Source organism: Haliaeetus leucocephalus, unplaced genomic scaffold (assembly GCF_000737465.1).
Source record: "Haliaeetus leucocephalus isolate CR32 unplaced genomic scaffold, Haliaeetus_leucocephalus-4.0 Scaffold417, whole genome shotgun sequence".
NCBI classification, from domain to species: Eukaryota; Metazoa; Chordata; class Aves; order Accipitriformes; family Accipitridae; genus Haliaeetus; species Haliaeetus leucocephalus.
The window spans coordinates 3590742-3607880 of record NW_010972853.1 but is presented as its reverse complement, the minus strand read 5'-3'; the positions used below and the strand labels follow the sequence as shown (position 1 = coordinate 3607880).

At 36.9% G+C, this 17139-nt stretch overlaps 1 protein-coding gene across 1 annotated transcript; it reads right to left on the bottom strand.

Moving 5' to 3' along the window:
• Window positions 1-2428: 2428 nt before the first annotated feature.
• On the bottom strand, window positions 2429-13611 carry KATNBL1 (katanin p80 subunit B-like 1). The gene is made up of 9 exons (XM_010574206.1): window positions 13481-13611; window positions 11819-11859; window positions 11164-11446; window positions 9661-9779; window positions 9433-9483; window positions 9261-9350; window positions 8613-8702; window positions 8125-8218; window positions 2429-6617 (listed from the first exon to the last, which is right to left on the bottom strand). The coding sequence occupies exons 1-9, from the start codon at window positions 13592-13594 to the stop codon at window positions 6585-6587; spliced, it is 915 nt and encodes a 304-aa protein (XP_010572508.1). The 5' UTR covers window positions 13595-13611; the 3' UTR covers window positions 2429-6584.
• Between the last annotated feature and the right edge of the window lie 3528 nt (window positions 13612-17139).

Sequence of the window (17139 nt, the reverse complement as noted above, 5' to 3'; positions counted from 1 at the left end):
TGGAGCTGGGAATTCAGCCAAGCAGATGTGCTCCAACACGTCAGAGGGGTGGGAAAGCAGCAACCAGGAGGGAATGTGACTGCTCTGTAAGCACCAAGTCTCCAATCTTCCTTTGCAAAGTGCCTCACTGGTGTGGAATTAAGCACACAGGACTGGAAAGACTTCCTGTATCATCAAACCTGAATCTTCAACTATCACAGGCACCCTTCTCAGGTGATGGGAATTTTTGTACCTAGAACAAACACTCCTCCTTCCCTAGTTTTAATTTTATTCAAGTCAATTCCCTACATCAGCAATCAGGGAGGCACACATCAGCCACAGTCCTGATGAGAATTTGCCTGTGTTCAAGCCCTCAGTCCCCTTCAATGATTATTAATGCCACCACTCAGAGGGCAGTAAATATTTTTAAAGGGACCCCTTGCAGCACTAGCCCAACATCCAAGTAGCAGGATATCTAGAAATCTTCATCTTCAGAATTCCCTCTCTCCAGCAGAAAGCACACTAACTGTAGCATCTTTAAAAAAAAAAAAGACAAATTCACAGTTTTACTTAAAGTACCCAAAGGTTCTTCCTAAGAAAATTTATTTCAGAAGACAGTTGCTCTGGTGGGCAGGGTTCACTTCACAACCAGCTACCCAGCTTATTCTTATGCTAATGCTGGCTGTTGGCATTGAATTACTCCAGAATTAATGCTTCCATCAATCACCACTCATTTTGGTTGATTAAAAAGAGTCTAGCTTTTAGACTTACCAGAACATAAGGCAGGGAACAGAACTTGCCAGTTATTCTTTAGTCCTGCTTTGCTTTACTGCTTCACTAACAATAAACAGAACCTTACAATGTTGAAAATAAAAGTTTTACCACTACTTGTACAATGATGGTTAATTACATTTTTATAATTTACTTTTTTCAGCAGCTGGAACATAGGGTGGCAGAGTCATTCAGCAATGAACTAATACAGCAAGGATTTTTTTTTTCCTTTTCAGTCAGAAATTTAATGTTATTTTAAACAAACACACATAAATATCTATGCCCTTTAGCTTCAAGACAAAGTACTATTAGCAGACGTAGAAAGAAGCAAGAGGTATCTGCTCTCCAAACCACACAATAGTTCCTTTCTGCATTCATTGTAGCAGTTTCGTCAGCACAGAAATAGCATTTTTGTTTCTTATAGCAAAGAGTTGTTAAAACTTCAACTCCCCAATAACCCACCATTCCACTTTTATCAAGTAGATAATAGCACAGCTGACCCACATGCAGTAAGACAACTCGACAGTAATTAAATGCGCATTCTCCTAACAGCTTACTGTATTTGTGGAACTTCTCCTCCATTTAGAACCAAATGTGCCACAGGCTTCTTGGACATGGCAATCCTCCTCTAAAATTAAAGAAGGGGGTGTGTGTTTGTTTTAGGTACAAAAATCCACTAGTTCCGTTTCTGTCAAGCCTATACATATAGAAAACAGCCTCCTTCCCAAATTCACAGAACACTATTATTCACAGAAGTGTAGTAAAGCAAGTCACAAGCATATTTGTAAAAGCATTTTTATCATATGTGTTTTGGCAGCTGTCACTTCCCAAAGGGAATTCAAATAGCTTTAAGCACTGAAATTGAGGAATCTGGGGGGGAGGTGGAAAACATTAACATGGCATCCTTGTATATTGTTACAGCAAAGTACAGATGTTTGAGAGCCCAATAGTTAGTTGTTCATCTATACTGTAGTGCTCCAAGTAATGACTTGACTGAACTGAAGCAGTGATATGTATGAATTTGAAACAACAGTATACCACATTCAACCGGGAAGTAGCAATCTCATTTTATAGCAATATGATCAGCAGCTACAATCTATATAAAGAGAGATACTACAAAACTCTGGTCAGTATGGAAACAAAAATATTCTAGGTCTGCAACAGCTGAAGCCTGTGTGATTATTTCTACTCCATCCTGTTAAGGGACAGCACTACACCTCCTGCCTCCCATACGGCAGGTTAGTATGAGAGTCCAGCTTGGTAGTCAATGAAAAAATAAAAATTAAAAAAAGAATACTGCAGTAATGGTTATTTAGAGTGAAAACACTTTATTTTTTTCAACCAAGTTCAAACTCAAACTTGCAGCCATGAGTGCCAACTTCAATTAGTAGGTATTAACAAAATTTGTGCGAAAAATTTTAAAGAGGGAAAATCTTCACAATTGCTTCAAAATGAATAGTGTTAAATAGCTAGCCCTGTGTTTTATATAGAATTTTCATACTCCCCTCCCTGCTTCTAGTAACAGATACTCACAGTATATTTAAATTAGAAGAGGAAGAAATATCATTAAGTGCTTAAGAATGAATGCATGGGGCAGAGAAAAGAAATACTTGCATTTAGTCTCATTCTAAGACATAAAACAAGCCATTTAACTAATATGGAGTAAACATAAATTGTTTAAAGAAGTATAATATAAGCACTAACACCCCAAGCATGCTCAATCTATTCTCCCAGCGAATCTTTATCTGTAGCCTACGATGATTACTATGTGTAGGAAGGTAGACTGAAGACAAAAATTAAACTATGCTGTCTGGCTTTTACCAAGGCTATTAATAACTGCTTCATCTTTTTCTTCATCTAATGCAGCATCAGTTCAATATAAAGTTCCTCACACAAGAACCAACTGCTTTCATAAACTAAAGCATTTGCATTGTACAAAAGTTGGAATAACTTCACACCAGTAGCATGATTTGCATGGTTTTGTATTCTGAAAATGTTGACTATGAACCACCTGTTTCCTTTGTACCAGAAAACTGGGCAGAAAACTTAGCTGCAAATCTCCACACTGAGACAGGCATTGTCTTCTGTAAAACTGGAAGATCTGGCAAGAAGAACCAGCAAAAGCAACCACTTGCTAGTTTCAAAATGTAAGCTTTCCACAAGATACTTTCAAGCTTTTACAAACAAAAATGTCTACCCTTTCAAGAAAAAAAATCCAAAACAACACACCACAAATCAGTATTGTAGCATCCATCTTCAAAACTTTTATCTCTTCAACTCAATGGAGTTATTTACTCCAAACTTGCCTACTTCAGATACCAGAAAATGAAAATACAGCCTGCTTTAAGATACGTATGGTATAATGCAGTGGGGCTGATGTCACTCAACACAGGGCATGAGTAATTTTTTGTCCTCTCCTATTGTCCCATCTCTCCTGCACCCCAAGTGTTAAAACTGCAGCCTCTGATAACAATAAGGCAGCCTACAGAAAGGGAAAGATCATTTTAGTTATCTATCACTGCAGAAGATAAGCTCCTGGAGGGCTGACGCTAGTATTTTAACACCAGTGACAATTTGTAAGTACTATTAAGTAGCCTACAACTGCAGTACCTGTGTGATACAAGGGTGTTCCACTGTAGAGTACTCTTTACTAAGAACGAGGTGTAACTCCTTCAAGACAGAGCTATACATAATAATTAAGACATGCTAGCTTCTTTGTACCCAGCTAATTACTGGGGTAGCTTTTTCCATTTCCGCTCTTCAGCAAGGTATCAGCAATACCTAAACTTTGATTCTTACATTAACAGAATATTGGGGGATTTTTAGCTCTGCAAAAGAGGCAGTTTACCAGAAGGCTTCTTTAATTTCAGTTTAGGGGATGGGTAAGTCCTAGTTCACGCTTCAAATAAAAACCCTTTCAAGCAAAACAGCCTCAAGTACTCTCAGGGAACATTGAGGCAAAAGACATACTGTTTTTCAAAGACATTAATTTCATATCAAGTGGTATAACATGAAGAACAGCTCTGCAGAGGCATCCTTCATCCTCAAGTACCTACATGCTTCTGCATCACAAAAACATATAGGATAAAGGATTAATTCTGCCCGATCTTTTGAAACATCCTAGAAACAGCAGTTTCAGAAAGTATCACAAAGATTAGCATTTATGCACATGATTGTTCATAAACTTAATTCTTAAGATTCACTGAGACAACTACATGGATTTCATGGAGTTACACAGCTATTAAGACATTTTACTCATGTCACCTTTGAGCAGATATCATACATATACATTCTATTACAGCAAAACTGATTCGTAGCCATTTGAGAACTAAAGAGCATACAAGCTGAGCCTGAATGTCAGCCTGAATAGTTTAAATGAGTGCTTTAAGATCATGACAGAAAAATCATTTCATAATGGAGACACCAGAATCCTGTTCTTACAGTCTAGCAGCTGCCTGAAAACAGTAAAAAAATTCATTTAAAATAAGGCACAGATACTAATGACTTAATGTTTAATACTGTATTATTGATGCTGTCAAAATACAATTTTTGGCAGTTAAAAAGAATGCATTATTTCATTAGATATTTCTCAATAATGATCCTCAAGTCAATCTTACCTTGCCACTAGAACAAAAGCACCATCCATAGTTACAGTTTGGAATTCTGCATATGGCCATGGATTTACATTATAAGCCCAAGTATTTACATCTACAGTCAAGCTGGATTTTTGAATACTAGAATATTTCACTTTAATCAATTACAATGATTACTTCTTGTATTATCAGAAATAAATGGCCATGAGTTACTTCATTTTGTCTATTAAAAAAACAGGAGAAAATAAGAGCTGAGTTTCCATCACCTTTACAGTATTCTCCTTGAGGAATAATCCAAGAGTTTCAGCAATTGCTACCCAAATTATGAAGCCAGTCTTTATGTTACTTTTACATTTAAGTGCTCAACAGAACGGTCAAGTAATACAAGAATGTCATCATACTATAGTTCCTTTACATTTTTAATTGACAGCAAGAACATTTGAGAAGTACTAAGTTCTACCTCAAACTCTTAAAAGTGTGAAATATCTCTAATGGTACATAACAATTCTAGCAAAAAGAATTTGGCTATGTGCATATCTTGAGATTGTCCCACAGAGTTCTCAGTTTGGGGATGTCCCAGAAACTCTTCCCTGTAGCTGACTGCCCTGGGAAGCACAAAACCTTTGGTGGTTTAAAGAATATCCAAATAACCAAAAGCACCAAGTTCTGATGACAGATTTCTAGCTGGCCTCCAGAAGTCAGCAATAATGATATGTAACTTAAATACAAAATGAAGCAACAGGAGGCCTAAAGCTGTTGACCACTACAAGAGTTTAAAATTCATTTATTTCATCTGTAAAGCAAAAACCACTTGGGGCTATCAAGACTTCTCCTGCACATCAATAAAAGTGCATATGCTTAATGCTAGGTATGAAAACAACCCTTCTAAGTACTTAAGTTTTTTAAGGAAGTAGCCTATTTGGCAATACATGCTGTGCATGTATATTTAGGTTTTAAGTGAGCAGCTAGCACTTCATAAGTGTTAATTGGAAAAACATGCTTCTTAATCACAAAATAAAAGGCAATAGCAAGCCTAAAAATCAAAACTCCCTCAGAGCTATTAAGCTATAGCTTTTAAATTAAAAGAGTACAGGATAGCAATAGGACAGGAAGAGTTTATAGCTGTATTTTCAATGCTATTGTTGGTATGAATTTGCCCTCATTGATCAGGCTAGAACTTGATTAATTTTGCAAAAGCTCTTTGTCAGTTTCTTAAAGGAGGTAGTATAAAAAGGGTGCGATTTGAATAACATGGCCTCATCTGGCTGTAAACATTTCAAATAATAGACATAAATATCTATGATAAAAAGTACTGTGGAAGAGATTATTCTAGAAATTGTTTTTATGAACTTGAAAAGAAAAAACAGTAGATACATTTAATATATTTACTTATTTGCATGTAGTTTAAATGATACAGAACAAGATTACTGTGTTAGAAATCCACATACAATATAAAAACATTTGTTAGACATAAATTCACCATTCTGCTGACATTTGCAATAACTGTTTATCCAAGCTTAACTTCAGGTATTTATTTTTCATACATGAATCTTTGTATATGTGCAATGTTTCATTAACTACACAATGTGAAACCCTGATTTTTGTAGTTTTGCATCACAATCTGAACATAATAGCTATTTGCATCTTCACACATTGGCTTTTTGAAACACTAGTAATTAAGGCATCTTTGCTGTATAGTTTCCTCAATAGTGCAAACAAAAAATGTCTTTAATAATTTGATTAAAACATAGAAGTAATTGAGTATTCCTAAGTTTTGTTTTTTTTAAAATGTAATTGAAAGATAGTTGTGCATTTTGGAGTTCTCTTGTGAAAGAAACATTTAAAAGCTCTTAATGCTGATTGCTTTTGTTGGTTCCTTATAACTGGTTCTGCTGTCTTGTCTTCATGACAGTGTAATTCATCATCTTTTATGCGATGTAGTAAAATACAGTAGCATTTAAATGAAAACCTAGTAACTGAGTGAATCCCAAATGCAGCAAAGGCATACAGTTTTCATAGTGCACTTTCACCTCACTGAAGTAAAAGTTGCTCCTACTAGACATTTTTCCACTTCAATGTGAAGTAGATTGTTAGGATTTTTTTAGTGGTTTCATTAAACAGCTTGACAGTTCAGTTCTCTTCTGCCAGTATTTCTCAAAAGGCTTTCAGAAATAGTACATATTTCAGGGATACTTTAGGGGATTGTTTCACCACATAAGCACACATAGTTTCCCAATCATGTCAGTGTAGCTGTAATAAATAAGCATTTACATCCTAGAAGGAAAAAAAGAGAAAGTATTTGTCACATTACTTACAGCTGTAACATCGACTGTATGTCTGAGGCAGGGTAACAAATCAGGACCATAATAATTATGTTTAGGCCAAATTTCAGAACAAGTTATCTTCAAAATTATTTTAAATTACTGCTTTCAATGGCATTTCTTTACATCCTAAAAAGCCTGCAAGAACAGTAGGATTAGTTTCCAAAGCCATCAATTTAGCCTGTTTTTTCCTCTGCTCCCTGCATGCACAGGAAAGAAAATCATCATGAGATCATGTATTTGAAATGTGTTTAAGAGTGATACTCCTTCACCCCATCCACCCAACACTCTTGTACTACTGCTTTTGCTCCTGACTTGTTCAGGTGGCCTTGGTCACACTCTATCCTGATATACATTAAGAAGTAGGCAAGTGAACAGAAAGGAAACCTGAATCCTAGAGAAACAAACTGACACTGGCTATAACTGCTACATTGATCTACCAGAAGAACTAGGCAGTCTATATTACAAGCTCCCGTTGCTCTACCAGCTGGGAGTTAGAACTCAGTTCTTCTGCATCCCTGCTGACTGCAACTCTGTAAGAAGTTTGTAATTATCCTTGTAGAGACATCAAAATTGAAGTCAGAGGTGCACAACAGTCCCAGAAGAACAAGAAATAACTTATTTGTTTGATACATCAAAGTGACAAATTCTGTACCCATAAAATTATAGATTCCACAAAGCTCCTTCAGATTTAAGGAGTGCAATCTTCAAGTTCTTTTCAAGTTCACTCAAATCCTGCACATAACCAAGTCCTTTCTCACTGTCTACCTTTATCAGGTCCCTCCACATGGAGAGGTTTCTTACTCAGTGTAACTCTTTGTACCCAACCTCAGAAAGCCATGTTTACAGAGATGAGTATCATGAGCAGCAAATCATGCATTTACCAGACACTCTCATTATATTACTGATACCACAACATACTGAGAAAAGCAAACAGGGATTCACTTCAGATGGAGACACTCTTCTGCTCTCCACAAACTCATAATTTTCTAAGCATTAGGCCAGCAACAAGCTTTAGAGTTTAGTATGTCACTTGCCCCAGTCACCTGATGTGCAAATGCTAACACTACTGGGCTAAGATTCTCCATGTCGCATTACACTGACAACAAGGGGTACAGCAAATTTCAGAGAAAATATCTGTCCTTTCACAGTTTACCTATTCACCTGGGCCCTTTTTTACATCAATTTTAAGACTTATTACTATTAGCTGTTTTACTAAGGAGATGCTGTCTCTTTAAAGAAAAAAGGATAAAAAAAGTTTCATTGTTAGCATTCTAAACCACACTACTGTTAGCATAGGGAATCCACTCCAGACTTCTGTAAAAATTGTACAATATACTTGAGCATTAGTGGAAAATAAAGGTGTTTCTATCCATCAATAGTTTAGCATAAATAACAAAATGAGAATACTGCAAGTGATACAATATGTTCATTACTAAACACAACTAGAACGGGATTACCTTAGCTATATTACCAGTATATCCTGGAACCAGAGTAAGATGATTCTCCTGTTCCCATAATCCACTTAATTGTTGTTTTAAAATATGAATATTTCTGAAAAAGAATGAACAACACTTTATAACCTACATACTACATTTCAGTAGACTTTTTAACTGAAATACGATTAATACTGCATAGACTCAGTCTATATGATAGACATTACCACAATATCAGAAAAGTTTTGATCCAACTTCTATAACACCTGATGTGATGATGTTCTACAATGTATTAAAACTCCAGTAAAAAAAAAAGTCAGTCCTTAAAGTAAGTTTCCAAACACCACCTGTGTCTTAAGAACAGAAGAACTTTTTAAATACTTTCAAGCTTTTACTTTCAAATTATAATTTGTTTTGTAGATAAGGTGTGCTCCTACTGATCAATGTTAAAACAGATTTTGAGATGGAATAAGCTACAGAAACATTTAAATAGTTCCCAACACTATACTCACCCATCCTCTGCCTTTTCTGTATGTGCAGATAGTTCTGACCACCATCTTTTAATGACAGCCTGAAGCCAGTTTAAACCAACTATCACATACCTGTAACAACATATTTTACACATCATGCTTTTTTCCTTCCGCCTCCAATATCTACAGGTCAGCTGAAGTGTCAAGACAAATTGGTAAGCAACTTAGACAGCAACACGTTTTCTATTCTGGAAGAAAAATAATCTAGACAAACCAGCAAGTTTGAATGCTTGCCTGTGTTTTCAATTTCAACAAGAGCTTCAGTTTACCACTTTGAAAAAGTGGAAATTCTTCAAGTATTTTGCCTGAAAACTTTGCCTTGATTTCACGTTATAAAGCATACTAAAACTTCAGTGCTATTCTGTTTTACTGTTTAGGATAAATAAATCTGCATAAGTGCAAAGCCAGCCCCGGTCCTTAACCTTGCATAAGAGTTTTTGCACCACTGGTTTGTTAAAAGGGAAAGGTTCACAGTAAACCTCCCCTTCAGGTAGGTGTTCCCTGAGAAAGGCAGGGCTGGGAGAAGGGGCAGAAGGAACAAGAGTCAGAGGACTAAACACCATTAACTTCTAGGGCACTGCATAGCCAGGAAGTAATAGTGTTTTGAAAACATCTGAAACTGATACTTACTCTTCATATTTGCTTTTAAGCAGTGATTTCACTAAAGGCAAAAGATCTACACAGCAGCCAACTGAAATATACGGTTTTTCTTCCTGTAAACTTAAAAAACACGATGTTTCAGTAAGTGAGTGAACTTCAGTGTTGTTATAGCAGATTCTTATCCCCCACTTTTTGTTTGTACCTGTTTGTAAGCACAGGAAGGCAGTCTACTACTACTCCAAGATCCTGTATCCTAGAAACATTAAGAATAAAATCAGAAATGTTACTAGCAGAGCACAGGTTAAAGTATATGCTTCTAACATGACTTAAAGAATAACAAAGTTACAACATCTAAAGAACCCCTAAAAATACTGCAGCATATTTGGTATTGCTACCACTTTAAGAATATAAAAGGAGACACTCAGTTTACCTTACTAAGTAGGCTACCAGTTCACTTATACTTCTCCTTCTCCAAAAGGTTAAAGCTACGTTCAGCCTCAGATTCCTGCTGAAAAGAACTTGAGCCATAGTTTCATGGTCCTGAGAAACCTGGGTATTTTTGAAAATATAGAAGTTTACCACAAGTTAAGTAGCCAGCAACACAGTAAGCTGCTCTAATACAGCAGTTTAGTATATGAAAATATATTTTTCTATCTGTATGCTGATGAGTTTGTTTTAAAATTTAGCTAACTATGACCTTAAAACCACAAATTTCCTTTAGAAAGGGGCACAAATAGATTAAGACTACTTTACCCAAAAGCTACAAGTATAAGGTCTGTAGACACCTGAATGAGGTATTTAATAATTAAATAGAGCATTCATGAGCATCAACCTATAATCCTCAACAACTCAGAACTTTACTTAGATGCTTATTAATTCCGACACAATTTAGATACAAGTAATTACATGTATTACTCTGAACTTTGATAGAAAAGGTTCGTTTCTGAAAAAGCTCAGTATTTTATTAAAATAGACCTTGGACTGGAATGAACCCTGCAGAGCCACCTACATCTCTCAAATCAGTTAAACAGTCATCTGTGGCCAGTGATCTGGTCTTCAGTTTGTCAGAGGATGAATCTTGCCCAGTCTTCATTTCCATAGCCTCTTTATCCTAGCTATTCTGCTGCTCCTGCCTTGAAACCATCACATTCAATGGAGTGCAAGAGTGCCACAGACTTGTACCTCCAGCCCACTGGACTCTCAGGACTCCCTTTTCATGGCAGCCCACACTTACAGTACCATGAAAAGACAGCATGGTGATAGTCTTCGATCTTATCTTCCCTGCCATGCCTCACTTTAAACACGTGCAGGCCTCAATGGGTAACAAACATCTATGGTGACAGAAATGGAAACTTCAACATTAAGGGACTTAAATAGCCTTCACTGTCACAAAACCTGTTTAATTTAAAGTATCTGACCTTTTAGCCAGTTTCAGAAGCCCCGCAAGCATTCACTGGGTTTCACCAAGCAATCTTAACAAGAAATACTGTCTTATAGAAACATTTAAGTTAGTTTCATACACACTAAGCTGCTATTGAAAATGGTCCTATCCTACCTCACCAGCTTATTCCCATCTATACACTAACACTTTCACACTTCCATAAACACACATGTGGCCATGTGTCATACCAGATCATGAAACCTAATCAGCTCAAAACAATATTTTCCTTTGGTGCTGGTACAATTTTAACCCAGACTAGCCTGGCAGATCCAAGCTTCTGTGCTGACACAAACATGGGGAAAACTGGTAAGACTACTACTGCTGGCAACCATATCACCATAACCTAACAGACAAAGACTGTAAATCTCAAGACTGAACCCAATCTGTACGTTAGGAAAATTAATCTCTTTGAAAACTTTCAGAGCTAACCACACAAAGAAACTACCAGGAATACTTTTATTTTAAACTGAAGTTTCTTTAAACTCTACTTACCTCTGAAAAAAATCCACTATATTTGGATGAGGGGCCTTCTGTTTGAGATGAACCAGAGTCACTAGAATTCAGCAAGTGTGTACGACTGTCGTTGTGCAGTTTTGCTGGCAGATTCCCTGCACAAGCCAGTTCATTTTCTTTATTTGCCATGTCACAGCCCCTAGATTTAGGGAGCTGTTTCTTTCTGTAACAAGGCTTTGGACTATAACAATGAACTTTTCTTTTACAATATACTACTTTGAAAAGAGAGAGGGGACTGGTCACCGTTTTTCCAACTGTTATTCTGCAATAATAAAGCAGTATTTTAGTGAAGGTTACTCTAAACCTAAGCAATACTTTATGTTACTAAGTTAAAATATATCTTTATGAATTCAGCAGTCAAGTTGCAGGTTACTTAAAACATTTTATCCCCGAGATATACCTTCATGACATTTGACTTATCAGAAGTAAGAGCTACCACGAGTATTTCTCCTGCTTTTATTAATGCAGAGACTCATTATTATGGAAATGGACACAAGAACCAAGTATTGTCAGTAAAATTAAGATCCATCTTCCATTTGTGTCTGCTTGGGTGTTGTAATAGATTTAAACTGCTTCTTCCTCCCTGCTTTCCTCTCACTTGAAACTCAGACTCTACACAGCACAGCCCTCCTACCTGTTTGTGTATGAAGCCAGCTGTTTTGGAGATTTCTTACCCTGGGAGAAAGGAAATAGAGAAGAAAAAAAAGCTGTATTACTCAAAAGGCTCAAACACTCCCACAGTTTGTCAAAAAGAAGTCCTGCTTTACCATGGCCTAAGTTTACCACAGATTCCCTCCCTTCCACCCACTCTTCCTATTCTGCAACTAAAGCACAGCTACGTTAACCTTCCTATAATCTTCAAGTATCTTACAGTGACCTATAGATGGACTAGCTCTGCCACAGCTGTCCTTGGAGGACCACAGTCAGCTGTAGGCTCGAGGTATCTTTGGCAAGAGGCAGGATTGTGACATCAGAGACAGATTCTTTCGTTACTAGCAAACTAAAAACCGTGACTAATGTAAAAAGCCTGCTGGAATCTGATGGCAAAATTGCATTACTTGTCTCATGTGTACATTTAAAGGCCCATAATACAGCAGATGCTAGTATTAGGAAGGATGACAGCAGAACATTTCCTCACCAAAGCACAACAACAACAAAAAATAAAAAAAATCAAGACTGCTCTAGACAACACCAGCTTGATTATCCCGAATTCATTCACAGGAAACAGATTAGCACCCTGACACCAATTAGGCTGCATAGAACAGTGATAGCCTAGAGGAATCACAAAATTCAGTCAAGGTTGTGCCACACAGATTAGCAAAACCTTTGAAAATTAAGCAACAATTTGAAGATGAATTTCTGGAGACTTTTTTTCTATACAGCAGTCTTCAATGTTTTGGAGCTTCATGTAATGAAGATGAGTTGAATTGTGACATTCTGGTCTACTTTTTTTTCAGTAGTAAACAAATCATTAAAAATGAAAAAGCACTAAGATGCTCAAGTTAGAAATACATATTTTCATATAAACAGGTACTATGCTTATATACTGCAGGCATTTCAACTTGAAAATTTATACTACTGTTAACGTTTATGTTGTGCACATCAGCAAAACAATGCTATGATTTTTTTTGTTAACGCCAAATCATAAAATCATGTGGGGTTTAATACATAATTTCAATAAGCAAACAGACAGAGGATATTGGCATCTTCACCACTGTTTGAAGTGATCTTACAGTAAGTTTACCTCCCTAGTGCTTTCTCCATACTCCACTGCCTTACTCTTCAGCCAGTAACACAGGTAAGAGGTTATGAGAAAATATTATCAACTAGCATGAATCCAGTGAAAGTATACGTGTTACTAGATAACATGGTAGATCAAGCTGTATGATAACAAGATGACAGGTCCATTTCAATGTAGGTATTTCACCTACCCCACCTCTCACTTGTGTCATGTAGCTCTCTTGGCAAGAGAGAACTTTTTGATGATAGAATTCCTCTGCTGAAACAGTTTTTGGCTAGACTGCATAAAAGCAGGCATGAGTAAAACCATATCAGTACCTATTGCTCATGTGGACGATACGATGCATGTATCTGTGCAGTCATTGCCTGTGCCTATTATAATGCATAGTTTTCATAATATAATTGCTGTTCAAGCTAAAGTTCTATTGCACATCTAAACATGAAATGTCCAGTAGTGCTGTGCTTCTAGTTTTAGACTGCTCAGAACTATGAGCTTGTTTGAATGTTTACTTCAGTTTCATCAGAGGAAATTAAAAAACCCCACAAAACAGCTTACCTCCTTCATGATCTTTTTAGTGGAAGAAGAGATTCTTTTTCTGGGGAGATCAATGGGATGACCTTCGATATGCAGTACTTTCTGTTTTCTAACATTGTGGGCTTCAGATGCCATAATCTCTCAAATCCCTGTTTTCAAGGGAAAGATATTTAGTTATATTTTCTAAAACAGTCAACTTTCTTCAAATGCAGCTGCCAAAACCAATTAAAATAGTTCAACTATTCACAAGAGATTGCATCACATAAATAACCCATGACATCATCCTTTAGCAAGTGTTAGCTGGAGGCCTTATCATTAGTAACATACTGATGAGCACTTCAAAATTCCTATTTAGTTTTCAAAGAAAAAAAAAAAGGAACAAAACCAAGCTCCCCCAAAGAAACAGAGGCAGAGCTCTTTCTTTCAGACCAACTCATTACACTTGCACTGACGGGTGCCATACAGACAAGAAATCAGGTAAAGAATAAGGCAATTTATGAGACACTTTCCTCTACATTTCACACTATGAATTTTACCTGCCATCTAGAGAAAAATAATTGGTCCCACAACTGTTTCCAAGTAAGGAAAGGCAGCTAAATAAAAATAATCCCTGTTTTTCAGGAAGAAGGCAAACTTCATCAAAATAGCAAATGTTAAAAAAATGGAAGCGAAATATCTCCCCTTAATTTATTGGCAAACCCACTCCCCACCCATTTTTCTCAGTATGTAACTGGCTATTTTTCATATTAAAAAACCCTTATCTTTATTCCACAGTTAACCAATAAGAAAACGTCTGAAGTACTTTGTCTTGAAGTATGCAAATATTTCTACAAGAATCAAACCCAAGATTGAGACATTTGTACATATGGGTTTGCATTTTTTATAAGTGATTCAGAAAATGCATTGCTTGAGACTGGATTCAAAAAACCACATCATCATGGAGCACTATTCTTAAAATGTTTAAGCAAGACATCCTGCCTTACTTTTAAAAGCCAACCACTTGCTTTAATTTTATTGTTTTCTCCTAAATAGCAAAACTCTGGTCCCAACATGAGTGCCCCAATCTCTCCCCTCCACCCTCAGTACAAACAGTCCTACCCCTTTTCCTTTACGTAGCAGATTTATCCCACATTAAGGACTGCAGTATTTAAAACATTAAGACACTGAGCACTGAAAAAGCCAGATGGGAAACAACTTATTAGCCACAGAAGATCTTTCAATGCAGTAGCTAAAGGCCATCAAATAAAACAAACAGGTGGCAGGCTCAAAACAAAGTAGAAGGTACATTCTTCACATAAACGCACATTAAATTCCATATTGTAGGATACAGTGGAAGCAAAAAAAAAATAATTATTCAAATGCTTCGGTTTTCTTTAGAACAGGATCAGTACTGAAGAATCTCATCTGAGATAGCTCTCCCTCAAAAAAAGGAAGACTTACTCACAGAAACCCTTACCCTGTAAGATGGGAACATGGAGCCCTCAGACCAACTACTTCTGCAAGCATTGCAAATGGCAGCATTATTTAGGGCAAGACCTTTAACAGTTGGTGGTCCATACTTTTCCAGATAAAAGGCTGGCTTAAGACTGGTTCATTAACTTAACTCTTTTCCTGCATACTGTGCGATGGTGATAGAATAGTTGTCACCCTGTGAGCTCTCCACCCTTTCAAGGCTTCCAGCCATCAGGCTTATAAATAAATAGTAAAAAAGTATTTTTTTTCCCCAGAGTTTAGAAGAAACCACAAGAGCAAACAACCTCTCCTCTGCTTATCAGACTGGTTAAAACCATTATTTGGACTCAAAATGGGCCGTACATCAAAATTTGAACTTGGAACACAACACAAAGGCAAACAACTGAACTTCTGAAGAAAAGCCCAGCTGAACAACCCTAAAATGCAAACAAATCCAGCTTTATATTCAGGCTAATGATGAAGGCAGAAAGCTAGGAAGACTTGGAAAAATTTTTTTTTCCCCCCCCCCCCATCCCCTGTTTGAGAATGTTGCTGAGGGAAAAGCAATAAACTCCAGAAGAATAGGGAAGGCAACCTGCAACCACCAGAGCTAAACTCCATAGAATCATCCCGTCAGGTGCTAAAAAAATCCATAATCTCTGTTCTTGAAGAATCATTTTTGCAACTACTCCTGTGACACACTGGCAGCTTACAACTCTTCATGCAAGAGAGTGACCTCTCCTTACTTGCTTGTTTAATAAGTGATCTCAAACTACCCTCCTCTTTCATGCTAAGCAGGAAGTAACAATCTGATCTCCAATATGTGACAGCAGTGTTAAACTAGAATGCTTTTTTCTTAATAGAATTGTAAAATATCAGAAGGCTAGAAAGAAATGTCGTACCAAGGAAACTCAACTAGCATATCAGTGTTTAATATTTGGCTCTAAAGAGCCTAAGTTAGCATCTCAAAATACCTGAACTGGAGGTATCTGAACTGGAAACAGATTATCATGGAGGGAAGGAAGTTCCCTACAAAAAGTTGAACGTGTCCAAGAGGAAAAAAATAAATGTAGAGACTTATACACTCCGACAAATTTGATATAAGACCATAATTCTCCCTAGCCTCCCAGTTGAAACAGGAAAAGACAACGAAACTACTAATTTTTTTCTGTAAAAACGGGAACAGAAACCCAAAAGGCCAATAGATGATCAGATATAAAGGAACATCTGATGAAGTGAAGTAAAATTGAAGTAAAATCCTTATGTCTGTGTTCACTGTCCTACAGTTTGGAGAGGTTTCCATAGTTTAACCTGTTTTGTGAAGGTCTCTGATGATGCAGAAGCAGCAGTGAACATATAAGCAGCAATGAAACAGCTGTGCTGTTAACCAAGGTGCAGAACCTTTTCCTTAGAGCTGACAAAGCACCTGAAGAAATCACGTGTGGAAAATAGTCAGTATCTAAAGATAGCCTCAAGGAAGATCCAGACTGACATCCTTGTTGTGCAAATTAGTAAACAATGTAATCAAGAATGGAATTAGTGGACACAAACAAACAATACATTGGGAAAGATTCAACCTGACTGTTGCAAAGGCAAGTTCTGCCCTGCAAAATTAATGGAGTTCATTGAGAGTATGAAGTAGTACAACATGGATAAAGGACAGCTAAATGATAGAGTCTACCTGAGATTCCAAAAAGCTTCCAGAAGTCCCTCACTTAAATCTCTCAAGGAAACTAAGCAACCAAGTGATAAGAGGGAAAGTGTTTGCATGGAGAAATAGCTAAGAAACAGTCATAAACTGTCTAAGCAGTTCCCACACTGAAGAAGGGCACCACAGGAATCCTGCAGAAAATCTGCATTTGTTTATGCTGTTCGATATATTCATAGATTACCTCACAAAGGGGATGAGTAGTTAAATGACAAAGACCATTGACAATACAAAGTTATAGCAGACACTGAAGATGAGGGCTAAGTGAAGAATTAGAGAAGGATTGTGATGTACAATAAGCAGAAGCAACGATTATAGATTAATATAAAGCAAAGCCTGTGTGTCCGCAGGTGTGAGGAAATTCTCGGTTCCCATATAGAATTACAGGCTCTGAGCTAATAATTACCACTCACAACAAGATCTGGATATATGACAGTTTACATTAGATCATTTGGATTGCTCAGTGCTCCAAATGGATCAATAAATAGTTAGAAAAATAAACACAACACTTGTGGCAGTG